A 27,999-nucleotide genomic window follows, 5' to 3' on the forward strand; every position below is an offset into this window, starting at 1 on the left:
CTAATGCTTTATACATACAGGACGCAAAATAAACGTGAATACGAATAATGGGTGTTATGAGTGAAATGGAGAAACTACGGTGCACCGTTTGAACCACCTTTTTATAGACAAGCCCTGTTCTCGGTTTTCGTTTGGAAAAGTCAGATGCTTAATTGCTAGAAAGATTGCCACTAAATGGTTGTGCAGGATCGCTATAAAAATATCGAAGTATTTGGTAAACCAGAGAACTGAGGTTGTCAATCAAAAAGTGGATCCAAAGGCGTTCCGTGTATACTATCATTCAATTTTATTTTTTGTCATAACCATAACAAGAAAGTATTTCTCAATAGAAAGGTTCATTCGAATCAAAACAACAAAAAATTGCTTTTGTGTTTGCCAGCTTTGTTCGTGACGCACAGTGAACGGCGAATTACGTCTTTTTGTTTCGAAACTTTTTTAATTCTCTATTTGGCTTTCCTTGTTTCATGTTCCGGGCTGTTAGTACTCTAGGCTCCTCCGTTAGCGGGCAATGACAACAAGGATAAGACACACAAGCAAACCTTGGATTATTATATTAATTGAGGAGTTAAATACACATGTGGATGACAAACTGCAATGCTAACAAACGGCAAAAACAAACAACTAAAAAAAACACACACAAAGAAACCGAACGGAGACGTAAGGAGAAATCCCTCCGTCACATACGATGCAATTTCAAGGATTCGCCGGAAATGGAGAGAACTGCGAAGGGATTTTCGGTGGTTGCGTGTCACTGTGTGTGTGTATTAAAGTTAACGACTGAAACCAAGGACCGGATCAATAGTAAGTACGGTAATGGGAATGGAACAATCTTTGTCTAATTTCAACTAGAAGTCTCCGAGAGGAGAAGAATTGAGGGAGATAGGATGCCGTGAAGCGAATCCGAAATAGAAACAGGGATCAGCGCTTTTGGCGTTCGGCCTCTTCTCTCTCTCTACTCGGGTGACTGGATCAGTATCGAAGATTGTTGATGACTGCCAAGGTAAACTCATTGGTAGATGAGTGGCCACCAATGTCCTTAGTTCGAATCTAAGAGCATACATGATCAATTAACATATGAAAATTAGGTGAAACGCAGACATTACAGCCAAAATACATACAAGAAAATCAAACAGATTGAGAACGACGTTGACAAGCTTTACCTTTCCAACTTTAAGGACACGCTCCACGGCGCTTTGAATCATGTTGCCATAATATTCTAATCCAACATGATTCAACATGTTACAAGAAGACAGCAGCATGGCAGTAGGGTTAGCCACATTTTTGCCAACAGCTTCTGAAAATGTGTGACTGGAACCCTAAATACGAAAAAACGATTAGATAAAATAAATTACGATAAGTTGTTGGTATACAATGTGCTTGTTGAATTCAGTCTAAAAAAAAAAACGTTCACTCACCATTTCAAAGACGACACAGTTGCTTGAATAAGAGGCTCCAGGTACTACACCGGCACCGCCAATAATGCCAGATGCCAAATTGTCGATGATGTCACCATAAAGATTTGGCATAACCATCACGTCAAACTGGGTAGGTTTCGATACCAATTGCATTGTCGTGTTATCGACAATCATTTCTTCAAATTTGATTTTCGGGTAGAGAGCGGCAATCTGGTTTGACAAAAAGATATTTTCGAGAAATGATTATGTTAAGTTCCTCTTCGGATTTATGCGAGTATTACTTCTCGACAACAACGGAGGAAGAGACCATCGCCTAATTTCATAATATTAGCCTTGTGCACAGCGGTCACCTTCTTACGACCGAACTTGGTGGCGTAATCGAACGCGAATTTGGCTATGCGGTGCGATTTTTCAGCCGTAATAATTTTCAGACATTCTACTACACCCTGAAATCGAAAGGGACGAGTGGTTAACATATGCATTATTAAAAAGACAAACTAAAAAACTTACTGGGACACTTTCGTGCTCAAGAGAAGAATATTCGCCCTCGGTAGCTTCGCGAATGATTATCATGTCAACGTTATTATGGCGTGCCCTTACTCCAGCCAGCGATTTAACGTGTACTACATTTGCATAAAGATCCAACTTCCGGCGGAGTTTCATGCTCAAAGATTGAAGGTCTCCTGAATGACTATAATCAGGTGTGGCCAGGCTACCTGAAAGAAAATTTTATTCAGACAGATTACAATTCGGTTTGCATGATATTGGAAATATAAAAATTATGGAAAAGATTACAGTCGTACTTTGCAAATGGTTAAAAGAAAGCAGTAATACAACAAATACCTTTAAGGCAAATCCCATTTTGTGAAATAGATTCAGCAACATCTTCCAATGAAACACTCATCAATGGTTGGACTTCACTGAAAAATTTTGGTTCAAAATCAACCGGGACACCAGCTGCCTGAATGACGTCAAAACAATATTGATTTTAAAAATACATTTAGAAAACAAACAATCTGAGAATTGATTACCTTAAATACTTCCTGAACAGAGTACAGCAATTCTGGACCAACTCCATCACCTGGGATTAGGGTACATTTTGTTCGCCCTTCTGGTTTGGAAACTGGGGCTTGCTAAACAAAATATCAATACTGCATGTTTAGAAATAAAGCACCGATATAAAACCACTCGCTTACAATCGCTGAGAAGGCTCGTGTCTGGTTGACCCCGTGCTTCTTAAGTAGGGCGGTTGCCGGTCGCGAAACCTAGAAAATAAATTCTATTAAATAATGATACGAAAATTTTAACTAGTATGTACCAACCAGAGAGGCTGTTAACTGAATTTTCGTAAAAAGGGAGGCCATTTCTAATTCGGAATCAACTGATTAAGCCTAAAAATGTTTAATCGGAGTTTCGGCTAGTAATCTAAATGATAGAAAGCAGACGAAATCAGCTGATCAAAAAAGACATCTATGAAGAGAAACAAGCACCTTGATGAGAAAACCATTGTGAGCAAAAAAAAAATAACATTATATTTGATGCCCACTGTGAGGATCGAACTCACGGCCGCTAGTTTACAAGACTAGCGCTCTACCACTGAGCTAAGCGGGCCGTGGATTTTTGGAAATTGCTCCCTCTACAAATTCATGAAATACCTGGGCAAAACATAATGTTTCGCCGTTCGAAAGAGTTACTAATGACTATCGTTGGTATGATATGTCTGTTGGGCGCGAAGGATTGGAGGCAGTGCCCATCCGTCGATGTAGCCCTAAAAATGCTTTTTTGGACTTACCGATGTAGCAGTTGGCCCACTGGGAAAAGACCTCGTAGAAGACGCAGATATAAATAGGGTTCGGCCGGCCTACCTGAGCCCAAGCTTTCTACGGAAACTGACGCAATAGCTGGGAAAAATTTGCAATCTAAGTGTTACATTTTACATGTGCCACGCCAGTACCTTCCGGTAGCAAGCCGGGTTTCACATAATCAAGGCCGAGCTCCAGTCATAGACGTAGAAAAACTGTGATTGTAATAATTTTTTAAACAGGTGTTTTATTTCATTTTCAAAACAGTTTCTTGTAATAAAAAAATTCATTAAAAAAAGATTCAGTGGTAGATATTAATCGCATGCAAAAAATGAAAAGGGAAACTTCTAATATTGCAAGTTCAAGGGCCAGCCGCTGGAGACGCTTCGTTCGAGACTAGTATCCAAACGATCCGTTTGCCCGAAAGACAAAAAACTAAATATAGAAGATCCGTATTCTAAGATCAGTCTGATCTTTTTCAAGTTAGAATTTCTGTAAAGTAGGAGTAAGTTTACCCTATAGTTACCTAGAGCCGCCCTTCTGATTAAGCCAATGTATTTTAAAATTTGGTCGAAAAGTTGATTATCGTATGTTTGTGTGATTGAAAGTTGAATAAAGATGCCTGTAGCCCACAATGAAGCCCATGGACGCGATAAAGACGACAGTGATGGAGAAGGCGAACATGAAGAAATGGATCACTTGTCTATTGCTCACGATAGTGAAAAAGGAGGTACTTCTGATGGAGATTCAAGTGAAGATTCTGGGTCAGAAGATAGTTCGGAAATGGATGAGGATGAATGTGAAAATAGAAGAAGTGAATGTCTTGATGACATGATCGATCTTGAAAAACAGTTTTCCTACTTGAAGGAACAGTAAGTCACTATTATCTATGTGAATTGGGTATGCTGGCTGTACCATTATTTTACAATTATATAGGCTGTACCGAGAAAGAATCACACAAATTGAAAGCAAACTCCAAGAAGTTATGGCAGAGCAAGCTGCAGAATATCTTGGCCCTTTGGCTGATCTGAGAGAAGCTGTGGCAGTCAGAACACAAGTTGCTGGGATTTTGAGACAGCTACGCTTGGAGAACATAAAAAATAAAGCAGTAGCTGAAGAAGTAGCAGCTACACAAGATTTTGAGGTAGGCAGTTACAAATAGCATGCTGTGAACTGTGAAACTACCTACAGAGTTCTTTGATGCCCTTTATTATAGAACCCTTAAAAGTTTAACCTGTCCTATAACTCTGGTTCCTAGATAGTTATATATTTTTTTGTTTAAATGATCAGTCAAGGAAAGCCCTGCTCATGGATTCCATCAAAGAATCTCTGAATGAAAAAATACGCCGTTTGGAAGAAGACAGAAATCAGGTGGGACTGTTGGAATGCGATTCTTTCTTGAAGTCCCGCTCGCTCCACAGCTTCGGATCAAGCCCGTTCCGAAGTGACGACAAAGAATCGAAAGAAAAAGACAAAAGACGGAAACCCATCACCGTGACGGGACCTTACATTGTTTATATGTTGAGCGAAGCCGATATTATGGAAGATTGGACCTTGATCCGCAAAGCCCTTACTGCAACAAATCGTAAAGATTGTAAGTAATGGTTCTTGAACCATCTTAGAAAAAAATTATTTTAAAGACAACAAAGAACGCCTAAATCATAAAATTGTCTGATTTATTAATTGCAGATCCACTCTGACGCGATACAATGTTATGCTTTCGTGGTATAATTGTAAATAATAAAAAAAAATCATCCTCATTGTCGATCGTAATTCAGTAAGTACAACGTACTGGTTACTAATACACGGCAAGTACATTTGTTTATTCAAGTCGTAAAATATTTTCGACACAAGATTGACCTACGCGAATGTAACCAAGCCAACAAAAAAGTCTTAATTATAGTAACTAGTTTAGGTTTCTAAAATGAAGAAAAAAATTTTAATGTTGAAAGCCATCGACAAGACAATGGCTTCGAAAACTACGGACAGTTACAGCTGATTGATGAGGATTAAAGAACGTATTGTTGCTCGTGTAGCAATTTCACTATTTAGAGGCAGCTGGAGCGACAGCGGCAGATTTGGAGCTAGACTTCTGTGGAGTTGAGCCGGACATGACGGGGGAGCCACGCCCTGTTGGCGTAACTGATTCGCTACCCGATGACATTTCCAATTCCATCTAGCGATATCACATCATATAAATTGATTTACAGTTTTTTTTTTACAAAAATAACAATGTACATACCTTTTCATCTTCGGGGATGGGACCGTTTTCGTCTTCATACTCTTTCAGAACAGCATCGAGGTTGTAGCGTTTACGATAAGAGATGAAGAATAGACGTACGTGGGCTTCATTCTTGGTGCCAATGACATCAGCGATGGCTTTAAAATCTTTCCCATATTTACGGACTCCTAGTTTCCAAAATTTACATAATAGAACTAAAAGTACTAGCTGTTTTATGTTGTTCTAACCTTGGACTGCAATCAAGAGTTCTTCATTTGTCCAGCGAGCGTTGATGCGACCACTGTTATCTGGTGGCTTCCAAGAAGACAATCCGTCGCCAACTCGTTTCGTCAAAACGCTCTGTATCTGTTTGTTTTTCTGCACCTATTTAACATACTTTGTTTTAAAAATATCTATCTGAACGTTTGACTGTAAACAAATAGCTTACTAATCGCTTAAGAGCAACAATCTCGCCATCCATTCCTTTGAGCACGGCGTCGCTTTGTACATCCGATTCACCACAGAATGTTACTAAATCTTCGTGATCTAAATACATTCCCCTAGGTGGTTTCCGCTTGTGGCGACCTTTTTAGAAACAAGTTATTGTAACCGTTTTGAAAATTCGTACAGAAAAAACTAACCTGACGAAGTTAATCCTGCGGGTTTATCACGACGAATAGGTCCAGTAGTAGGACGCATCACACCCGTACGCCTTTACGAAAGAAAACCTTAGCTTTGAAAACAATCGATGAGCACGCTAGTCTAAAACCTACTTGAGATGATTAGCACAAGTGGCACACAGAGCTCCTTTGGCAGTAGCTTGAAGTTGACTACAGTGGATGCCACAGTTTAGGCATAGGCTTTTGGCAGAATCTCCGTCCTTCTGCAAAATAAAAATAAAAATTTATAAAAAAAAAATTGTAAACAATTTAACAATGATGTACAAATTATGTTATAGAATTACGTTCTCATTCCGGTCTTCGTCGCTATCACTTGGAACAGCAACAGCTGCAACGGGTTCAATAGCTTCAACACTGTTGGAATCTTCACCAGTTCTTTGGGTAACCATCCGACGCACTTGACGATCCATCAAACTACTACGTGCCCTGGTTTTTTTCCAGGAATAGTAATAACGAACTAAAGCGGCGATTGACTTGTCTGGTAGCTACGATGGAGAAGTCAAAGTGGTAATAAGAGGGAAGTTAGAATAGTATCAAGTTGTCTTACCATTTGTCTTATTCTGTGGAAGCTTTTGCCATGGAACTGAAAAGCTTGTTCAAAGAGAACTTTGTCCTCAACAGACCATTCATCAGGAAATGGAGTAAAATTGGAAAGGTCAATCAGAGCTTTTTCTAGATCATGTTTATGCCAAAACAGCATCCCCAAAGCTTGTTCAGAGTTGTATCCATATTTTTCTTTGGCCACACTTATATAATCTTCCACTAATGAAAATTGAATTACACCAACTTTTAATAAAGGAATGTATGTAGTAAACAGTCTTCAGACTTACACTTTGCATCTAGTATATCATTGGTTGGAGACCAGACCAAAAGAGCTCGTTCAGAATACTGATCAGGTTTTCGATCTAACCAATTAAATTGTGAGTTAATGAAATCATAGCAGACATGTAAGAAACATTACCAGCTATTGGTGTTAGGAGTGGGATCTGAGCTTGATAATCTCTGCCAACTCGCATTCCTCCATCTGTCAAATCATAATTATAAAAAATTCAGATAATTGTTTCACTATTAAAAATTGTATGGATTCAAAAAAGCATGCAAGGTGATAATTTAGCATGCAAACTTTGTTATAAATGAATACAATTACTTCCTCCTTCGCGTTCGTCTTCTTCACTCTCCCCTGAATAGTGTCCGTTATTGGGGCTGGCTCCTCTAGATCGCTTATTGCCAATAGCTCGCCCCTCAGTCTCAGCCGAAACCTTTGAAAATTTAAGATGTTTTCTTTCATTCAAAGTTTTAATAAACTTTTCACAGACACTTACCATCCTTCAATTTCCTAGCAGATCGGCCCGCTTATGACCCGAAATATTCAAATTGTGATTTTGGCCCTTTTGAAAAATATTTCAACACAAAAAAAGCAAAAGCAAACGGCGTCTGCTCCGCGCCTTCTCACGTATGACATGAATGCTTCTGCACCGAGAGCGAGAGTAAGAGCTTCGCCTCGCAGAAAAAGGGGATGGTTGTGACGAAGCAATAGAGGCGGAGCCTGTTGTGCGCTCTTCTAGATTCCAGGCTGCTTTATTGGATAGTTTTATCATAGGATCAGGCAGTGCTCCTCTAGAGGCTGCAGTAGCCCAGGGAATTCTAGTCAATAGCGAAAGACGCAGCACACAGGCCACGCCTTCATCTGTCCAGTTTAAATTTGTTCTTTCATTATGGGAACCCATTCGTTTACAAATTCTCTATGATTACAGTTAAATGTCGCTTCACTTGCCGTGAATATAAAATTTTTATTTCAACATAAAAACATTCCTAACTTTGCAAAAAAAAAAAAAGAAATTGAGAGATGCTTTTCGATAGCATTGCTTACTTTTTTTATGCAGGTTTAAGAGCTTTTAAAGTATTTCAAATTGCAATAAATTTTCTCGTTTGACATCATTTTATGAATGAATCGTCCGTGAGGCGTGCTTCGTTGCCGGATGGTGCGTTTTCCTCGTTGTCCAACGGAAATACATACGTACGTAGCGATAATTAAAATAGTTAATTATGAAACGGTAAACGGTTTATTTTCAAAATGAAACGTCCGATTCTTTGAACATATTTCTCTGTCTTTTCAACTAGGGCAACATTACGCGCCAGACAAGACTCTATCACTGTCCCAATCTTCCAGCTCCATGTAGATCAAAATACTGAGGTGAATTGGCAGGTGTGCCAATAAAGGTTTGCATACGCCAATTCTCATATTATTTATTGCAGTTATTTATTCAGTTTTATTAGCGTTTAAAAGACGCACGCCCTTGCTATACCTCGTAGATTGATCTAGATTGGAATTAGCAGTTTTTTAGCTTTTGAAGCTTAGAATTAGACTTAAAAATATTCGTCTAATATGAACGTTTCTCGTTTACAGCCGCTCGTGTAGCAGGATGGTTTTATTTTTCTTGTCCGGAAGTTTCCATGTAGTATACCACATCAAATGCAAAACAAATTGCATTCCATGTTCATTCGTTATAAGTAACTTGAGAGACATTTTCATAAGCGATGATATATATGTAAACTAAAATAAAATAAAAAATTATGAAACGAAAAAAACAAAAAAAAAAACTAATAAAACAAAATGGTTTAAAAAATGTGAAACAAATAATTCAAATAACTTTAGGATGAAGACCTTTTGAGAATTTTCGTTCCATTTTGTCTTTCACGAAGTGAGGGCTTAACTGATGATAGTAGAAGAACTTGTGGGATTCGTCCCCCTTCATCATTATAAATTAGAAGAAAAAATTAGGTGGTCCAAGTGCATTCCACTAGTAATCTCTATTTTCAATCGCGTGCTAGTCTAGTATGTGTAGTAGTAGGCTACCACAGGCTATCTCTTTTTAATTTGACAGTCGTTGGTCTTGCCCATACCGCACGTAATTATGTCTGCACTTCTCATCTCTGCATCGTTTGGTATCTATTACAGGTCTTATGGAGGGAAGCAAAGAACAACTAAAGTAATAAATTATAACATGTATTTGATGAATTAAAATTTATTTGACACATTCTTGTTCCAAGAAATCTTTGCTTGCTGATAGAAATGTGTCCTTCATACTGTTGCATTTTCTTTGATGGTAATAAGCTTCATGTCATTACTACATTACTAGGTGTATCCTCAGAAAATTACTTTTATAGCACACAGTTTGTTGTAATCAACCTTGTCTACATTATTGGAATGCTGTTAGCAGCATATTTTTACCTACCAGGTCAGTATACAAAGTAGTGTTAAGGCTGATTACGATTAACAATATAAATGTTTTCTATTTCAGTCTTTTATCAACTGCAACATGCAAGGGTGTATAAGGTAATATTTTTAAAAGTTTCAATGTGTGCTATACGATTAAAATATAACATCATTAAAAAGACAATAGTATCTAGAGCTTCACTTTGGAGTTGCAACATGACTGGTTGCTATAATGTAGCATTTGTTACCCAGATGGTATTGTACTGTACATCGGCATAGCTTTATATGCCCGTGCACTTGCCCTGAATGCAGTGACTGAGCTTGACAAAATTGCCTCTATAATAGCTGTTGGAGTTGTTTGCAGATTTTATTCCAATATTGGTGGGATGGAAGCTGTCCTCATTACTGACATATTCCAGGTATTGAGGCATTCTTAGTAATTTTTTTCCCTTAACAATTAATTATCGCTTAATATCATTTGTTTTTATTTTACCGTTAAAATCAGTTTTGATGTTTTTATCAGTGATTTGCGTTTGTGTCAAAGGATCTATTGATGCTGGAGGAATGAATAAAGTTTGGGAAATCGCTAATGAAGGTGGCCGAATTAAGTTCACTGACCTTCGTCTTGATCCGTCAGTTCGGCATACTCTATGGACCCAGTTAATTGGAGACATCTTCACTTTTATTTCACTGTATACGGTCAACCAAACTCAGGTACCTCTTGCAATTGATATTGACGCGGAATTGGTGTAATCTTTTATAAATGCGGTAATATTGTCTTACTAGATTTAAAGTCTCCTATCGGCTAACAGTTTACGTAAGCCTAACAATCCGTTGTGATTGAACTGGACGATGTTGACGGCGTTGAATTTAATTACATCCTTTGCCGGTATCTCAATGTTTTCACGTTGCACCGATTGTGACCCCCTAATGGAAACACATCCGTCCTCCCGATCAAGTGATAGGTTGACCTTTTGCATTACGATTACAATTGCCTTACTACAATTGCCTTTAGTTACTACCTTATTTTGTCGTGGATACAATGGGTCATTTGCCCGGTACAGCTGGCTTCTTTATATCGGACATTTTCAGTGGCTCTGTTAGTACCGGGAGCTCATCACTACACTCGTTGGCTGCCGGAGCTGTGCAAGATTCCCCTGTGATAATTACATTTAAAGATGAATTCATTACTACCTTTTTTCCGCAACGTGAACATCACTTAATGTTGCATAGCCTTTTGCTTCAAGAAAACATCTGGCGCTCGTTTAGCGTGGGTTGCCCGAGTAGTCGCTTTGTTTTATGGAGGAAGCAGCATAGCTATTGCCTTTGTCGTTGAGTAATTAGGCGGTGTATTGCAAGCATCTCTAACCGTATTTGGGGTCGTGGGTGGACCGCTACTTGCCCTCTTCACCATCGGATGTTTTTAACGATCGTCGAACAAACGGTTTACTTACCAGTCAAGCCATTGAATCCTAACTTCAGTTTAACACTATTAAATCTATAGGGAGCTCTTACTGGTTTGGTTACTGGATTGGCATTCAGTTTGTGGATTGGGTTTGGTGGTCCGAAGCCTGCCATTACACGTCTACCTCTAATAGACGATGGCTGCGCCGAGTTCTTGAACGTAGCAATTGATTCCACAACTGAGCCGTACCTTTCAACAGTTTCTCCTTCTGTCCTGCCAACAGTAGCCACGCCAACAGATGATTACTTCCCGCTATATCGTATTTCGTATATGTGGTACGCTCCTCTTGGATTTCTTCTGACAGTTCTTGTTGCCCAAGCGGTCAACCGCATTGACAGATTAAGCGTTGAAAGGCGAGGCATATCAGGCCAAAGGATGAAAGAACTGCTCAGTCCAATGTTTCCGCACTTCTCATCATCTTCCAAATCCCAACTTACTGGTAAAATATGCTATTCACATTTGATTTCAAATGGAGGATATTTAATATTTTGTTGCCTTACGTCGTCGTATTCTTTAGTTGACTCTTCGTTGTGAAACTTACGAGGAAAAACAGAGCCACGTAAACCAAACTGTATCGAAAATTTGAAGGCCTTTCCGACCTCAGGAATTATTTCTGTTGTAGTTTTAAAACCTCAACTAAAAACCCTCGGAAAGAATCTTACCAACTGGAAACCAGTTCATAGCAAATTCATTGAATTTTGAAATCCACACAGAAGTTATTTTAAATATTTTATATTAAATATTTTATATTAAACCTTCAGTGCAATAGTATGTAGAAACATACAGTTCTGCGGTTTAATGTGAAGTTAAGTGTGACCTTGTGGGGTTAAACTTAAACTTAACTTAAACTTTTGAGATTGATCGATGATCGGATTGGCCATTTAAAAAATGATCATGATTAATTTCATTTTTAGCGATTAATCTTTCTACCATCTAGGGGAAAGTCTGTTTCCGACTTATTGTTTTGTGTAAACCATAAAACCGCGGTGCAAACCGTAAAAAAACCTGGTGAAACCGCGGTGCGATTTGTTGGGAAAAAACGGCAAACCGAACCGCTCCGGTTTGTCTTTTTTTTCATCGCACGACTCGGCAAAAATCGTGCCCGATCGTCGCGGAGTCGATTGCAAATGCATTCGAACGCCCTGGCTATTAAGTTTTAGGCGAAGTAGGGATTGCGGGTTAATTGGCAGTTATTACAGTAGGCCACGGTCTCGCCCGTGCTTTGAGATGTTTCATTAAATATCGTCTGCTTTCGTGTTTTGTTTTCTTTTCGCGTGCTTTCGTGTTTTGTTTTCTTTTCGCGTGCGCCCAGTGTAACGAGCACGTTTTGGACAATCATTTTTTAGGTGTGAAATCATGCGAACAGTTGCATTAATAAGTGGAGGGAAAGATAGTTGTTACAATATTTTGCAATGTATAGCTGCTGGTCATGAAATTGTAGCTCTAGCAAATCTCCATCCACCTAGTAATAATGACAATGGTTATAATACTCCATTGGTTGATGAGATGGACAGCTACATGTACCAAACAGTGGGACATGATGCCATAGCACTGTATTCCGAAGCTACAGGCCTACCGTTGTATCGTGAAACCATCAGAGGCAAAAGTGTCCATCAAGGTTCTGACTACATATTTAGTAGTCAAGAAGATGAAGTAGAAGATTTGTATAGACTTTTAGTTCGTGTCAAAGAGGCTGAAGCTGTTGAAGCAGTTTCTGTTGGAGCTATTCTGTCCAATTACCAGCGTGTTAGAGTTGAAAATGTGTAAAATGTCTAAAAATAGTCATGATTATGATTTTTTTTATATTCAATTTTTCCCAATTTTTTCTTGTATAGCTGTAGCAGACTTGGTTTAGTATCACTGAGCTATTTGTGGCAGAGGGACCAAGAAGAACTATTAGAAGAAATGATTAAAAGTGGCATGAATGCCATACTAATAAAAGTTGCTGCGCTTGGCCTTGATCCTAAAAAACATCTTGGCAGATCCCTCCAACATTGCCAGCATGAACTGATAAAGCTGGTATTACACCTGTTACATTTTTATTTATCACACCAAAGATGGTTCTCTATTAAATGAAACATTTTTTGTCAATTAGAAAGGAAAATTTGGTTTGAATGTATGTGGAGAGGGGGGTGAGTATGAAACCCTTACACTGGACTGCCCCATCTTCAGAAAAGTGATTGTTGTGTAAGTCTTGTAGTGACTATAAATGTAGTGTATTTAAATTGTATACAACTTTGATGGTTACAGAGAGGAATCAGAAACTGTTCTGCATTCTAAGGATCCATTTGCCCCAGTAGCTTACTTGAAATTCCCCAAGCTCTCTCTCGCCGACAAGGTATGGAAAACTGGCTGACACGGGAAGTTGTTGAGCTGCCATAAGTCTTAACTATGCATTTTTCATCTCTAAGGAACCTTCTTCAACTCTGGATTTTGATCTGGTACGAAAACCTGAAGACTTCTGTCGCATTGAATTAGATAGTCACTATGACGAAAAACCTCCAGATGTTTCGCCTGATCGTGTATTCAAGAATGCTGACATGGTTTCATTCCTCGGAAGTAGTCAGAGCAATTCTGGAATTATCTTCATTAGCGGATTGGTGGTTGATTCGGAATCTGATTTTAAAGACGTGATGAATGTTCTTCAAGGTTTGAGAACTATTCATATTTCTTTCATCCGATCATTTTAAATGTTTTCTAAAAAAACTAGGTATTATCGAAAACCACGGCTCTGATATGAAAGCTCTCTTATCTGTTTGCTTGTACGTAAGGGACATGGCTGATTATCCTCGAATTAATAACATTTATGGCCAATACTTTGATTTGAACCCACCTGCGCGAGTATGTGTAGAAGTGCCGATTGCATGCTATGCTATAATTGAAGCGTCGGCAACTTTATCGGTCGATCTCAAACGTTCCCTTCACGTTCAAAGCATTTCTCATTGGGCACCTGCTAACATTGGACCGTACAGCCAATGTGTGTTAGTATGTATACTTTTACTTCATCCTGATAACTATCATTAAATAATAACATTGATTCTTTATATTCTGCTCATACAGACAGGTGATTTGTTCGCAATGTCAGGACAAATTGGTCTTATACCTGGCTCAATGAGTTTTCCGAAACCTGCCAACTTTGTTGCAGAATGTCGCCTTGCCCTCCGTCATGTGGCCCGTGTTCTCTGCGCGATGGATGCAAACGTTTCTCTCTTTAAGGCGTTACAAGTATGTTTTGCAATTCAGCCCTTTGCACAGTACGTTGTTCATTTACTGCTACTTCAATTTTAAAGGTTGTGTGCTTTGTCTGCGATGCGATTCATATTGCTGCAGCCAAAGTAGTATGGACAGAGTACGGCGGTGATCCGCATCAGCCAATCGCTTTCGTCATCGCTCGTAGTTTGCCCAGGAACGCTTTGGTTGAATGGCAAGTGTGGACTCACAGGGTTAAGGGATCCACCGAGAAGCTAACGGTAATGGTGTCACCATCGAAGAAAGCCGGGCATATTTATGTGACGAACTGTGAAGAAGCGACCGCTCTCGTGTGTCAATTAAGTGCGCATATCGTGATATTTCTTCTGTTTGCATTACGTGTTATTTAACTGTTTTCCACTTCAAGGTAACATTCCCGCCGATGCGAAAGAATGGAGAACACTCTACCAGAGGCTTGCCCAACAATTGGGCCAAAATCATGCACTAAGAATCTTTTACAAGAGCGAGAATGATTTCCAATTAAAAATGTTAAACAACATATTTCCTGAGTCCATCGCGACAACTTTAATCCCTGTTTGTGGATTAGAAACAGGACAAGCTGCCCTTATTTGCGGTATAAACGTTTAAAGCCTTCAAAGTGGACTATTTGCATTTATTTCAAAAGGAAATTTTTCAGGACGACAGTCAATATTAAAATTTAAAAAATTTTTTTTTTTATTTTTATAATTATAGTATTTTTTTTTTTCATTTTTTCTTCAATTTGGCTTGGGCTTTCTCAGTACATGAACGGAACGGACAATTCCACCGTCCCTCAGGTATGCTGCGCAATCCAACGCAATATGTATGGTAACCTCGATCACAAAAGTCGCAGAACAACATTTTCTCTTCATCAGCTGGATCGTGGCATTGATCGCAAGTCTTGCAATCTATGAAACATTCAAGAAGTTGCTTGATGTCAATACGAAACGTAATAACTTCTTAACATACCGTTACATTCCCAAGAATATGCTGCTACTTGTGGCATCATATTAATGTCCAAATTCCAGCAACTTAGATGACCTAAAATATTAATGATGGTTGAAATCGCATCAACAGAAACGTTAGAAACTAAATCACACACCATCGGCTTGGCATTTAGCACAACGGACGAGTGGCTCAGGACGACCCGACTTATTTTGCCGTCTATCTCCTCGGCAAAGCTTACAAATGCCTGGCTGTCCGGAGTAAAGCGGGCGATCTTCCTCATCCGATTCCCCGTCGTCATCCGGGCTGGAGCTAGAACTGTCTTCATCGCTAGAATCCGAGCTGAATATCCATAATGTTAATGGAACGTAAATAATGCTACGAAAAGAATGGAAATACCTGGAGTCATCTGAAGAGGAACTCGTATCATCAGATTCTGTCTGACTTGCTATGGCGGAATCGGCTCTCGTGGGAGACCCATTTGTCGGCCGCCTTTTCCGCCTCTGATTATTGTCAGGCTGGTCAACTAATGGTCCTCTCATTACTGTACCTATTGGTAAACAGTTGAGCTGGTAAGGGCTATAAGTTTTGAAAAATGATGAGAATTGCCCAGGAATCACTGCGACGGGGTAAGGATCTGAGGGGGCGGAGATTGGTTTAAGCATAGTCGGTCGTCTCGGGATTTGCACTGTGAATGTCTGTAAGTCCAGGCAATGAAGGCGCTCTTCTACGCGTTCTTTATTGAACATGACGTTCCATTTGGCCGCAGCCTTGATAGCTCGCAGTCGCGGGTCGAATGGTTTTTTTTCTGCTGGAGCAGCAGGAGTGGCAACGGCAGTCACTCCTTTGGTCTTCGACTTATAAGCCTGTTCTTTCTTTTCACTTTGGGCTGCCAAGTATTCTTCGTATTTGTCAGGAAACACGTTGAAGAACAGATCAAGCACCTCGCAACTCAATAAAGCTGTCAGTCCAAGGTTAGCTTGTGTTTCATTTACTACATTTCGTTCTCGAAGCCAATCACGTTCCACCATTTCCACCGGTCGACGCTTCATGTCAGGATACTTTCTCTTGAAATTACCTTTAATGGACAAATAGGAGATCACCTGTTCTTGTACCATCCATAGTTCGGCATTCGTGTCGTCACACGGCCAAGCGTACTCTACTAGTTGTGCAGCGGTAATCGGTGCTTGAGAGCTCGCGTCAAAGATTTCCCGACTGCCCAACTTCTTCTTAACGTTTGGAGTGCCTAACGTTTTCCAAGGAGATTCACTCATAACCTGCCCCTGTACGGGTGTACTGAATGTTGCTGATCCCCCAAATGAATTTTCTACACTCATTCTAGTATCTTCTTCCAAAACCTGAAACTTTGGGAGCCTCGGTCGAGCAGCTCCACGAGGGGTTTTGATTTTGGGTGTTCGTCCACCACCTCGTCCTCGCCCTCGTCCACGACCTCTGGTAGGGGTATTGAATACAGGCTCAGTATTATCTCCAGGTGTTTGTACATTGCTGTCGAAGGTATCGACATCCAAAAGTTTCTTCCGACCACGTCCTCTTCCTCTTCCTCTGACATGCTGGGCTGGTGGTGGAACTTTCACAAAATCAGGATCAGATTCAAATGGCAGATCTTTTGCACGACGTGGGAGTTTTTCTCTAGTGGCATTCAGATCATACACTTTACGCTTATATTTGCGTCTACCCACACCACCATCAATATTTTCTTCTTCATCTGCTCCTGGAGTAATGGAGGCTGTCGATCTATCTACATTGTTTGAATCAAGTGTGTTCAAATCGTTTGTACATTCATGAGAGCTGTGGCTTGCAAGGGATAGGTCCTGTGACACATCACATTGGTCATCCAGTTGGCTGTCTTCTATTGTTTCATCTTCATTAATTTCTTCAAAACTTTGTTCCTGATGAGCTTGTATTTGGTCCTCTGTTTCATCGTGGGGAAGCATTTCATCATTAACTTCCATAGTAAATAGTCAAATTTTCAAATGCGTCTTGAGATCTGTAATACAAAAAGTCGGTGTTTAACAATTCGTACCTTTGAATGTCCACTAACTACTAGGCATTAACAATAAAAATTTGATTCAACAATAGAGATTACTTGTAAATATCTCGTCAATGCGTATCTATATAAAATTGCGAGACGAATCCTAGTATTCTTATTTTAATTCAAATTTCTCGGCTTACTCAAGGATCAGAAAGAAAAGCTAAGTCAGTACATAAACATTGCTAGATAACAAACGCCACCGGTTTTTCTTAATAATCGATTCCGACGATAACCAATACCGCAAATGTTTTGAGAAATGTTTTCATAACTTTTTTTTTGCTATATCAGAAATTAGAAGAAGTAAACTTTATTATTTTTAAAAAAGAAATATACTTTCTGTTATTTGTGAAAGTTAATGAACTTCTTAAAAACTATATTGCTAAGAAACTGGTTTTGGGGAAACAAAAGATTACCGCATTTTTGGCGCCAGTGACGCCAGCTTACAGCCCCGGCCACTGAACCACACACTCCGAGAATTCCTAAAACCAAACGATATTTGTCGACATAGGCAGCATTTGCGTCTGCGCGAAAAATGGAGGAACACTTGTTGAATGAGTTTGAAGAATTCGGCGTAACCCCTAGTAAAAAAGTGTTGGAAAAATGTAAGTTAGTTTTAGGCCATCGCATTTCACAAAATGTTAAAATCCAGTTTAAGTTCCCGTCAATGTAGAGGTTTCTGTGCGATGGCGACCGTGAGTATTTTGTTAATTATGAATGCAAAAAGGGCAGAGCATGCTTCAAACAGACGTTTAATCTGGCAGCATAGACATAACCCCTTTGAATTAGATTTTTAAGAAACTTATGCTTGTTTAATGTTATGTTCTATTCATCGTTAATTATTTTTTAGGTATAGAACTGCTGAAAAAGTATGATATCACTCCTGACACCCTAGTAAATCATTGGATTGGGTACACAGCCACTAAACTAAATGATGAAGCTCCATCGTTGGAAAACATGATCTTGTTTGAAAAAGACCTTTCTAAAGAGTTATCTGCCAAAACAAAAGTAAAGAGCGAACCTTTAAGTGAATCCCCAATAATTCACAACATTACTACCATCAATCAGATGTAATATCCAGTCTATGTATTCCTATATTTTTGTTAATTATAATGGAATTTTTATTTATTCATTCCAGAACAGAAGATGATGAACTTCTAGTAGGTTATGGAACACCTGTAAGAAAGGTAAAAAATTTTAGTTTTTTTTTGTTTGTAGTCTACTAAGGGTCTTTGGGAGATGGATTGTGTACAAGGTTGAAAAGAGCGCCTTTCAAAAATCTACCTGGCTCACAAAGCATCGTGGCGCCTTTTTCAAGGTCAAATATTCCCCCTCGACCGTTCGTGTGTCGCCGTGGGCGACTCGGAACCTATAGCCGCACACACATCTACCTGCTGACACAACTGCGTCCATTTATGCATTTCCCTCTTTTTTGTTCAGTTCCCTCAATTTCGAAATCGGTTGTCGAGGAAAAACTAATCAGGAAGATGGAAGAATTTTTTACCGATACGTAGTAAAGTCTCTATCCTGATGAAGTTTCATGCAAATGGTTGTACGGAACCTTCCAGTTTAAAATATAGAATACTTGACAAAGAATCTGAAATGGGTGGAGATGGTGGTTCTCGTGTCCCTCCACTGTTGCTTCAAGAGTACGGGGAGGGGGAAAGAACTCTCCTGCGATTGGTAGATAGGAATTTCATAGGTAGGAAGAGAGAAGAGGCTTCCCTTCCTACCTTACCTTTGTGCGTGCGTGTATATAGCCTTTGGTGTGTAACGAACCCTCCACCTCATTCACCCACCTCCCCCACGAGCGCGCACACTTACGCGTTCTTCGCTCTCTTGTCGACGTATGTATTTCTCTGTGTTAGTTCTGAAAAACGAGAAAGTTAGTGCGCAGTCTAAGCCTTCGAATCACTGTAATCTTCGTAGTCTTCCAAACAATTCAACAAAATTGTTCAAACTTGTGCTTATTAATCCGTTTAAGCCAGGTGAAACATCAAGTCTAGACGATCTTGATCAACAGTCTCTTTGGTTTTACCAAGTTTTCCATTGTTGGAGAGTGTTGCTCGCTTGGCCCCTCCCTTTTTCTTGCGCTTTCCCAGGGACTTTGCCTCGAGCTACAACGGTCGTTTTCCCATTCCTCTCTCTTTGACTCGATCTCTCTCCCTCTTTTCTTCCTCACCTGTACACACACGCACGCACAACCTGGAGGAGGGGAGAATTTTTCTTTCTTTGGGAGACGCGCGTCTCAGTCGCCATTACTTGGTGTCGCTCAATTAATCTTTATTTTCGTATTTTTGTCAATTGTACTGGCTTTTGTTTAACTCAACTTCGTTCGGTGGATATGGTTCTCGTGACATGGCTTTCATCGGCTTTAAATTCCGAGTGCACATGACTAGATCCATACTCACCAGACGAGGCCTGGGCAATCATCGTTTGGGCCGTGTTAAATTTGAAAGAACTGTTTGCTTTGATCTTGTGTCGACATTTTTGTGGTTGTTTATTCCAATTTTTTTAATGTGATGCAATTCCGTCGACCTAGGCGTTACGTTTATTCAATGAACAACTAAGAGGGGATGACGGTGGAATTTTTCCGCGCGGGAAATCTACCCGTACTCCCCACTCTTGAACAATTGGGAGTTTTCCCTACCCAGAGTAAAATAAAAACCGGAAACGGAAATGTGAGCGAATGTCCCCTCCATGTAACGATGATTGTCATTTCTTTTTCAGTGTAATTCTACGCCAATGACAGGTTTTTTCGAGTTGTTGATCGATTGGAAATTCCAACAGCGAGGGTTGGGCGCTCTCTAGGTGGGTCTGTTTCTAGTGCATGTGTTTCCTCAGCACGACTGTTCATGACTAGATCCATACTCATCTAAAGGGACCTAGCCGTTCTACATTACAAAAATCGGATTTTATAACTCGTACATGATAATTCCACAATGTCGTTCAATAAATTATGTCGAAAATCTATAATGAAATCATTTATTTGGTTAACAAATTGTCGAATTTTGCATTTTAACAGTCGTCGGTTGGAGCCAAGAGGACCAGCGGACTGGAAGGAACCCCTCAGAACAAGCGGCTGGCAGGATTGGGTCAGACGTACTCAGTGCACACTCCTTCTGCGTTCTCGCCTTCTACGTAATTAAGTTTTTATTATCTTCTCATAAGCCCAACATATAAATATGGAAAAAAAGGGCAAAAGGGAAAAAAAAATGGATGTTTCACTGGTCGAAATGAATAAGATCATCGACCGTTGCAAAATAGTAGTGAACCCAGTAGTTCGGTCCTTCTAGATCTTCATTCTTTCATTCCAATGTATATTACAATAGGCCTGGTACATCCAGCAAGTTTTCGTCACGTAACAACGCTGGTGAAATTGTTGTTAAATACCCCGCTGATGACGCAGCGATTAATTGGGCCAGATCCAACGAAACATGGGAACCAGATATTCAACTTCATGGCACTGCCGAAACGAAGTTAACCACAAAGTACAATTACATGTTCAGCCGCCTAAGAGACAAGTTCGAGGTTCTAGAAGAACAAATTAACGATTTGGGAGATTTAATGAAAAGGAAACTCGGAATAGACGATTTCGAGCCTAACCGTGTATTGAAATCGGTAATTCCTTTTAGCGTTTTATTCTCAGTGACCAATTATATTTATTGGCGCGCTAATGAAATTACCGTTTTAGGAAACCTTCCATACTATCGGGCGCATTTGTTGCGATGCTACCAGTGGCTCTCGGTTAAATACGTCTTCGTTATTACTCGAAGGACCCAGAAATACATCTTCTGGGCAGAGCGTCCCGCTTGATGTTTCTCAGCTCAGAGAGTTTTCATTTTTTCCAGGGCAAGTGATAGCTGTAGAGGGTAGCAATCCAACTGGAAAAAAGATGGTAGTTACCTCTATTACTACCCCACCAATCAATCGAGTCTTCAAGACTGATGTTTCTATTGAAGGTAGCGGTATAACCGATAATACTTCTCCATTTTATTGTTTAAGATAGAACAATCCAAATGTTTGTCTTTAGGTTCTCTAAATATCATGGTGGCATGTGGGCCCTTTACGCTACCTGACGACTTGGAATTTGCGCCACTTGTTGAATTCATCCAGCAGGTGAACGCTCTTCTTCCACATTTAGTTATCATTATGGGTCCCTTTGTTGACGTCAAAAACAAAAAAGTGGAGTGTGGCGATCTTGATTATACCTACCAAGAACAATTCGATATCGTCATGCGAGAACTTCAGTCAAAAATCACAAAGTATTATTATCCTATTTCTTTGTCAGCTAAACAAAAATAATGTCTAGCCGGTTAAACTAGTTCTGTACAGGTTTGCATTATTCCGTCGTGGCGAGATGTGCATTATAGAGCAGTCTATCCGACTCCACCGTTCCCGCAGGAGAACAAATCACCAAATTTCAACTTTTTCTCTGATCCTTGTGTCTTAAACGTTAATGGTGTTTTCATCGCGTTGACGTCAACTGATATTCTGTTTCATCTTAGCAAAGAAGAAATTGCTGTGTAAGTATTAACATCTAGGATATGCAAACAGATCAACTGAACCTAACTTTTATTCTTGATAGTACACCTCACGGCTCAGATCGTCTAGGACGGTTGGTGTCTCATCTATTTAGTCAACAGTCGTTTTATCCATTGAATCCACCATCAGAGGAAATGAGCATCGATTTGGAACAGGCAGAAGATCATTGCAAACTTAGTTTCACGCCGCATTTGTTATTTGTCCCTTCAGATCTACGTCATTTTATAAAGGTATGCTTATTTTGTCAAATTTGTAGTTTCAACTCCAAACTTACCATTTGAAACTCTAAATAGAACGTTAGCGGCTGCGTGGTTGTCAATATGGAACGAGCCGTGAAAGGTTTCTGTGGTGGAACGTATTCCCGCCTCCAGATCACTGGTGAATCTTCATCAGTCCAAATTAAAGCTGAAATTGTACGACTATAAGTTGATTTATGCAAAGCACTTACACGTATGTGTAGATCCCACTGTTGCGTATTTAAACCCACGCCATAAATTCAAACTCATCTTATGAATTCACGCCACCTACAGCATTCTTATTAATTATAGTTTTTTCCGTTCTAGTCAAAATTGTGTTAGTGAAAAATGAGTTGTCATCGATTCGCAAGATTACTGTAAATGTTCATGAAAAAATATTCTTGGAACCTCGCGGTTCCCTTTGCCATAACCAGATGGATAAAGCTAAGACGGGTTTGCTGAGAACTAGTGTAGACTAATGATATTGGCTTAAGAAATTCAGCATAAGTTAATTTCAGAAGCTATTTCCGGCAAAGGTGGAGTGTGTAACTGAGACGAGCCCAGCTGATTAGGTTTCAGACACGACAATATGGACTGGTCGGATAAAGATGAATCCTATGTTTTCTTCCCGCACTTACAAGTCCACACTTCAGTAGTAAAAATTCATTTCTCGTTTCAAACATCCTTTCAAATCGCAACATGACGACTGGGTATTGGTGAACATGTAACTTTAATTTGTTTGTCAAAGTTGCTGTTTACAATACGTTAGAGTATCGGGAAATTATGCCGAAGATATAAGGTTCGAATCTCATACGATATAAAGAGAATATTTTTTACTTTTTGGGTAAAACGGATTGCCATATATGGCAATCCGTTTTACATTTAAAAAAAAAAAAAAAATGGCGGAAAAAAAAAAAAAAATCGCACTTTTTTCTCTTTTTTCTACTCGTAGCCATCTATCAGTCGGTTTCGTTATTACAGGCATGTAAGCAATTTGAGTTAATTGTATCCTATTAGCAGTTAATTGAGTAGCGTGGCTGGAGAAAAACGCGTGGCTGGAGAAAAACTCGTGGCTGGAGAAAAATATTTAAAAATGGATAAGATAATAAAAGATAAGGATGGTAAGTATAAACATTATTTTATTAGTTTTCAATTATAATTAATTGTTTATTAGATAAAATTATGAAGCTGCAGGCTCAATTTTTTCAACAGCACAGAATCTTAGATGACAACAAAACTAAGGATGGTAATATGTAATGATTGTATTTGTGTTCTTTTATTCATTTGTGTTTTTTAGCTCAAACTTTGTGTCTACAAGCTCAGTTACTGGAAAATAACAAATTAGAACTGGACACTTTCAAAACAGTGAAGGAGGTTTTCCAAACTCATCCCTAACTGAACGTGAGGATGAGTTGGCATTAGGCAAACACAGTCAGGTACATAAACTTTTCAAATAAGAATTCCAAATAAGTATAGAATTTTAACATACAATTATTTATTGTTTAGTTATTCAGTCCACCACCTGACAGTGTGTTAAATTTAAATTCTGTTAGTGCTGCACTAAAAGAATTGTTAGTAATAAGTCCATGCAGCAAAGGAACTGAAGAATTGTGGGACTGTATTTGGGCCGAAAATGGGTGTGGTATGGAAACACAGAAATGGCACGAGTTCAACATAAAGCATGGATTAGGTACTCTTTGGTATTTTGTCTATCGAAAAAGTATTCTTAATGCTATTATTTTGCTTTCACAGAATTTTAGCAGGGGATCAAGTGAAGTCTGGAAGTGTAACAGGATGGAAGAGTGAGCCTACAGTTTAAAAAACACTGAGAGTGCATTACCATTAAGGTATGAGGTAAAGTAATAGTGTATGCAAATTGTCTAATGAGAAGTACCATCTTGTGTGAATGAATCCTGATAACAGCAATCCTTTATAGTTCTGTCACAGCTAGAAGCCTCAAATAATTCTGCCTCTCTTGCTAAAGAACAACTTGTCCTTTACATTCACAGTGTTGGTGAAGCTGGGTACTGAAATGGCCCTAAAGATGTTTCACCTCAATGGCATTGCAGTGATGAACATCATACATGAACTCCTTAGGTATGAAAGGAATTTTCTTGAAAATTTTTTGAATTGATGACAAAGCATTTCTCTTCTTTTTTGCAAACCATGTGTAACCTACAAAAAAAAAATTTATCGAATAGGAAAGGATTTTCAGCATACTGGGAACACAACTATCAACAATGCAACATTCTATGGGTGCTATTTTATCATTCAAGAGCCTTATACAATGATTTTCATCTGCAATTTGTATGGCCTTTCCCAAGCTTCTGCCAGAAGTTGAATCTATGAGTCATGTAAGTCACATGAGCAACAATTGCGATGCTTAATGGTGTTGTTTTTCTTTTCTCAATATAGGTTAATAGTAACATTGGATCTGAACACATTCTTGGTTGGGGCAAGACACTGAATAAATTACAATGATTGGATGGTTAACATGACATTTCTATATTTCATTCGGATTCCCGAGACGGTATTTTATATTTAAAAAATTGAAGTGCATATCTGGGCTCCCTTCCTTTCCGAAGCCCCGTTTCCCCTTGACTCGTAATAAGCCCGTAGGGGGTCATGCCCCTACTGTACGGTATATATAAAAATAACATATACCGAGGTTTGTTGGGCTCTGTGCCGGAAAGGGGACGTGGGGGTCCGCTTAGTCCGATTATGTGTTCACGGAGGGCGACGTGGCTACCCACAAATCCGAACTAAAGGTTAATCGCTCCAGTAAAAATGTTCCAAATCTTCGGCTCTTCTTCCGGCTTCTCTTAGCTAATCACCGGGTAATCTCCCTGGTGGGTCAACAAGGCAGTGTCTCCCCCTGCCTGGGTTGATGGCAACTTTTGAAAGGGCTATTATGCCTTTTTAAAGTTGCAAAAATATTTGTATTATGCAGAGAATTGTCAATAAATTTTTTTGTATAAAATATTTTTCGCAAAATTTGTTTCTTTCATTATCTATTTTCGCTATGTTCACACATCACATTTATCAACTTTTTTTTTATTCAGTTTGTTTAATTCATCTTTATCGTTTTTGCCACCTTTGATGGTAAGCATTGTTTTGCATTGGTTTATTTGTAAGTATTCAATTATTATATACTACACTCTTTGAATTCTTCAACTTAGATTCAAGGAACAACGTGTAATACCTAGATATTTTCTGAAGTGACTTTGTATTTGTATTTTGTTTTACTCGTATGGGAACCGATCCCCAGACATTCAGCGTTCAACGCCGATGCTCTAACATTGAGCCACGAGATTTATCATAATGTTTTATTATCGCATATCAAATGTTATCGTCTAGGATGTTTATGCAGTCTTTTACAACCATATGTTTATCTTTCTAATATTGTCATTAGGTCCATAGCTCTGTGGTAGAGCGTTTAGCTGCGATACCTGTTACCCTGATTTCAAACCTCAGTTAAAGTTTAAGAATGAAGCAGAATATATGTATAAAAGAATGTTGATGTATTGCATTTCAGTTTTATTCTGTTCTATTCAGTTCTCTTCTTTACATTAACTGTAAATGCAAGTCCGCAAGTGACTAGAAAAAAGCCAACGTAACATCACATGATTCATAGCTCATTGGTAGAGCATCGGCACGGCATGCCGAACATCCAGGGTTCGATTCCCTAATAATTAAAAAATGAAGTCTAATCAATGGATAAACGATTGTCTAATGGAAACTAGGCTTACCATTATTGATGGCACAACGCTTACCATCAAAGGTGTCAAAAACAATAAAGGCGAATCGAGCAAGCTGACTAGAAAAAAAAGCTGATAAATGTAACTTGTGAATACAGCGAAAACAGACACTGAAATAAACAACCTTTAGCAAAAACATTTTTATAAAAAGAATTTATTGACAATCCTCTGCACAATACAAATATTTTTGCAACTTTAAAAAGGCATAATAGCCCTTTCAATAGTTGCCATCAACCCAGGCAGGGGGAGACACTGCCTTGTTGACCCACCAGGGAGATTACCCGGTGATTGACTAAGAGAAGCCGGAAGAAGAGCTGAAGATTTGGAACATTTTTACTGGAGCGATTAACCTTTAATTCGGATTTGTGGGTAGCCACGTCGCCCTCCGTGAACACATCATCGGACTAAGCGGACCCCCACGTCCCCTTTCCGGCACAGAGCCCTCCAAACCTCGGTATATGTTATTTTTATATATACCGTACAGTAGGGGCATGACCCCCTACGGGCTTATTATGAGTCAAGGGGAAACGGGGCTACGGAAAGGAAGGGAGCCCAGATATGCACTTCAATTTCTGAATTTTAAATACCGTTTGGGGAATATGAATTAAGTGTAGAACTTCCATGTAGTGTATCCAAACGTAAAAATTAATTCATGACCTTGCCCCAAACAAGAAACCTTTTCAGATCAAAATTTATCGTTCATCTATGAGACAATAAAACACCATTAGCATAAAAACTCTTAATTCACATGTATAGTTCGTACCTTACATGATCGTGAGTTGATTGCGAGCATATTCTTCTGTCAGAACTATAAAGGATTGCTGTTGTAACGGATTCATTAACACAAGGTGGTACTTCTCATTAGACAATTTGCATTACTCTATTACTTAACCTCACACCTTAATGGTAATGCACTCTCAGTGTTTTTTCAACTGTAGGCTCACTCTTCCATACTGTAACACTTCCAGACTTGACTTGAACCCCCGCTAAAATTCTGTGAATGCAAAATAATAGCATTAAAAATACTTTTTCGATAGACAAAAACCAAAAAAGTACCTAATCCATGTTTCATGTTGAACTCGTGCCATTTCTGTGTTTCAATACCACACCCATTTTCCGCCCAAATACAGTCCCACAATTCTTCAGTTCCTTCGCTGCATGGATTTATTACTAACAATTCTTTTAGTGCAGCACTAACAGAATTTAAATTTAACACACTGTCAGGTGGTGGACTGAATAACTAAACAGTAAATAATTATTTGTTAAAATTCTATACTTATTTGGAATTCTTATTTGAAAAGTTTAGGCACCTGACTGTGTTCACCTGATGCCAACTCATCCTCACGTTCAGTTAGGGATGAGTTTTGAAAAACCTCCTTCACTGTTTGGAAACTGTTTTGTTCCAATTTGTTCTTTTCCCCTAGCTGAGCTTGTAGACTCAAAAATTTGAGCTACAAAACACGAATGAATAAAAGCAAATAAATAGAATCATTACGTATTAGGCCCAGTGTATTGGATTTTGGCCACAAAACAAAAACAAAGAATGAATAAAAGCAAATACAAAAAGTAGAACATAACCTAAACTAACCTAAGCTAACTTTAACTAACCTAAGCAGTAAAATCCAATTTAATCCACATCCACAAATGATGTGATTTGGATTTGATTGGATTTGATGATTTGGTTTGTTAAAATCCAATACACTGATTAGGCCTACCATCCTTAGCTTTGTTGTTATCTAATATTTTGTGTTGTTCCAATAACTGGGCCTGCAGCTTCATAATTTGATCTAATAAACAATAATTAATAATTGAAAACCAATATAATAATGTTTATACTTACCATTTTTTTGTTTTATTATCTTATCCATTTTTCAATTTTTCCTCCAGCCACGCGTTGTTCTCCAGCCACGCTACTCAATTAACCGCTAATGGGATACAATTAACTGAAATTGCTTACATGCCTGTAATAACGAAACCGACTGATAGATGGCTACGGGTAGAAAAAAGAGAAAAAAGTGCGATTTTTTTTTTTTTTTTTCGGCCATTTTTTTTTTTTTATGTAAAACGGATTGCCATATAAAACGGTTTTTGAATAATCAAAGAAGCTTGATGCGTCACGCTAGCGCTGTAGCGTACTGGCGCGCTAGTAATGGTTTCAATTCGCGCACACACTAATTTTATATTTTATATTATTCCAAAACTATACACTCTACGTAAAAACAAATTCCATTTTCGTGTTCCTTGGTTAATTTTGAATCAGAATCATATATAGTTATCTAGATTTAATGATGTTATTTTTTAATAGGACAAAATTTTAACAGTGTATTGGATTTTAACAAACCAAATCATCAAATCCAATCAAATCCAAATCACATCATTTGTGGATGTGGATTAAATTGGATTTTACTGCTTAGGTTAGTTAAAGTTAGCTTAGGTT

The 27,999-nt window shown here is 38.8% G+C and overlaps 6 protein-coding genes, 2 long non-coding RNA genes, 1 other non-coding gene and 1 pseudogene across 11 annotated transcripts; 5 read left to right on the forward strand and 5 right to left on the reverse strand.

The window, feature by feature from the left end:
• Nucleotides 1–536: 536 nt before the first annotated feature.
• LOC130685351 (isocitrate dehydrogenase [NAD] subunit beta, mitochondrial-like) lies at nt 537–2,886 on the reverse strand. The gene is made up of 9 exons (XM_057508645.2): nt 2,738–2,886; nt 2,612–2,680; nt 2,447–2,548; nt 2,259–2,376; nt 1,926–2,131; nt 1,697–1,861; nt 1,416–1,625; nt 1,161–1,316; nt 537–1,047 (listed from the first exon to the last, which is right to left on the reverse strand). The coding sequence occupies exons 1-9, from the start codon at nt 2,777–2,779 to the stop codon at nt 970–972; spliced, it is 1,146 nt and encodes a 381-aa protein (XP_057364628.1). The 5' UTR covers nt 2,780–2,886; the 3' UTR covers nt 537–969.
• A 68-nt stretch (nt 2,887–2,954) lies between these two features.
• Nucleotides 2,955–3,026, reverse strand: Trnat-ugu (transfer RNA threonine (anticodon UGU)). Its single transcript has one exon. It is a non-coding gene; the product is annotated as a tRNA-Thr (tRNA).
• Nucleotides 3,027–3,610: 584 nt separating this feature from the next.
• Nucleotides 3,611–4,973, forward strand: LOC130685364 (breast cancer metastasis-suppressor 1-like protein). Of its 2 annotated transcripts, XM_057508665.2 has the most exons (5): nt 3,611–3,722; nt 3,826–4,089; nt 4,154–4,361; nt 4,508–4,811; nt 4,907–4,973. In XM_057508665.2, the coding sequence occupies exons 2-5, from the start codon at nt 3,836–3,838 to the stop codon at nt 4,915–4,917; spliced, it is 777 nt and encodes a 258-aa protein (XP_057364648.1). In that variant the 5' UTR covers nt 3,611–3,722; nt 3,826–3,835; the 3' UTR covers nt 4,918–4,973. The 2 variants fall into 2 exon arrangements, with proteins under 2 accessions (XP_057364648.1, XP_057364647.1); XM_057508664.2 differs by lacking the exon at nt 3,611–3,722 and having other exon boundaries at nt 3,729–4,089.
• A 154-nt stretch (nt 4,974–5,127) lies between these two features.
• LOC130685379 (REST corepressor 1-like) lies at nt 5,128–7,588 on the reverse strand. Its single transcript, XM_057508679.2, has 12 exons — nt 7,441–7,588; nt 7,266–7,377; nt 7,080–7,142; nt 6,949–7,023; nt 6,666–6,880; nt 6,403–6,603; nt 6,212–6,321; nt 6,080–6,150; nt 5,887–6,023; nt 5,687–5,822; nt 5,460–5,626; nt 5,128–5,393 (listed from the first exon to the last, which is right to left on the reverse strand). Exons 1-12 carry the CDS (start codon nt 7,441–7,443, stop codon nt 5,262–5,264), a joined length of 1,422 nt encoding a protein of 473 aa, XP_057364662.1. The 5' UTR covers nt 7,444–7,588; the 3' UTR covers nt 5,128–5,261.
• A 1,247-nt stretch (nt 7,589–8,835) lies between these two features.
• Nucleotides 8,836–10,406, forward strand: LOC130685473 (putative sodium-dependent multivitamin transporter; annotated as a pseudogene).
• Nucleotides 10,407–12,081: 1,675 nt separating this feature from the next.
• Nucleotides 12,082–14,647, forward strand: LOC130685341 (uncharacterized). The gene is made up of 9 exons (XM_057508634.1): nt 12,082–12,563; nt 12,636–12,819; nt 12,896–12,987; nt 13,051–13,138; nt 13,212–13,449; nt 13,511–13,785; nt 13,861–14,025; nt 14,091–14,352; nt 14,417–14,647. Exons 1-9 carry the CDS (start codon nt 12,157–12,159, stop codon nt 14,635–14,637), a joined length of 1,932 nt encoding a protein of 643 aa, XP_057364617.1. The 5' UTR covers nt 12,082–12,156; the 3' UTR covers nt 14,638–14,647.
• Nucleotides 14,648–14,689: 42 nt separating this feature from the next.
• LOC130685340 (PHD finger protein 10-like) lies at nt 14,690–17,236 on the reverse strand. Its single transcript, XM_057508632.2, has 5 exons — nt 17,081–17,236; nt 15,373–16,981; nt 15,131–15,315; nt 14,998–15,069; nt 14,690–14,936 (listed from the first exon to the last, which is right to left on the reverse strand). Exons 2-5 carry the CDS (start codon nt 16,944–16,946, stop codon nt 14,755–14,757), a joined length of 2,013 nt encoding a protein of 670 aa, XP_057364615.1. The 5' UTR covers nt 16,947–16,981; nt 17,081–17,236; the 3' UTR covers nt 14,690–14,754.
• Nucleotides 17,237–17,470: 234 nt separating this feature from the next.
• Nucleotides 17,471–22,082, forward strand: LOC130685343 (DNA polymerase alpha subunit B-like). Of its 2 annotated transcripts, none has more exons than XM_057508637.1 (10): nt 17,471–17,628; nt 17,874–18,093; nt 18,162–18,210; nt 20,049–20,164; nt 20,356–20,644; nt 20,718–20,991; nt 21,057–21,288; nt 21,349–21,549; nt 21,612–21,798; nt 21,862–22,082. In XM_057508637.1, the coding sequence occupies exons 1-10, from the start codon at nt 17,559–17,561 to the stop codon at nt 21,991–21,993; spliced, it is 1,770 nt and encodes a 589-aa protein (XP_057364620.1). In that variant the 5' UTR covers nt 17,471–17,558; the 3' UTR covers nt 21,994–22,082. The 2 variants fall into 2 exon arrangements, with proteins under 2 accessions (XP_057364620.1, XP_057364621.1); XM_057508638.1 differs by having other exon boundaries at nt 20,718–20,985.
• Nucleotides 22,083–22,835: 753 nt separating this feature from the next.
• Nucleotides 22,836–23,813, forward strand: LOC130685390 (uncharacterized). The gene is made up of 5 exons (XR_008999594.2): nt 22,836–22,925; nt 22,979–23,050; nt 23,102–23,240; nt 23,311–23,494; nt 23,557–23,813. It is a non-coding gene; the product is annotated as an uncharacterized LOC130685390 (long non-coding RNA).
• Nucleotides 23,814–26,878: 3,065 nt separating this feature from the next.
• LOC130685392 (uncharacterized) lies at nt 26,879–27,485 on the reverse strand. The gene is made up of 3 exons (XR_008999596.2): nt 27,403–27,485; nt 27,278–27,349; nt 26,879–27,013 (listed from the first exon to the last, which is right to left on the reverse strand). It is a non-coding gene; the product is annotated as an uncharacterized LOC130685392 (long non-coding RNA).
• Between the last annotated feature and the right edge of the window lie 514 nt (nt 27,486–27,999).

Source organism: Daphnia carinata, chromosome 3 (assembly GCF_022539665.2).
Source record: "Daphnia carinata strain CSIRO-1 chromosome 3, CSIRO_AGI_Dcar_HiC_V3, whole genome shotgun sequence".
NCBI classification, from domain to species: Eukaryota; Metazoa; Arthropoda; class Branchiopoda; order Diplostraca; family Daphniidae; genus Daphnia; species Daphnia carinata.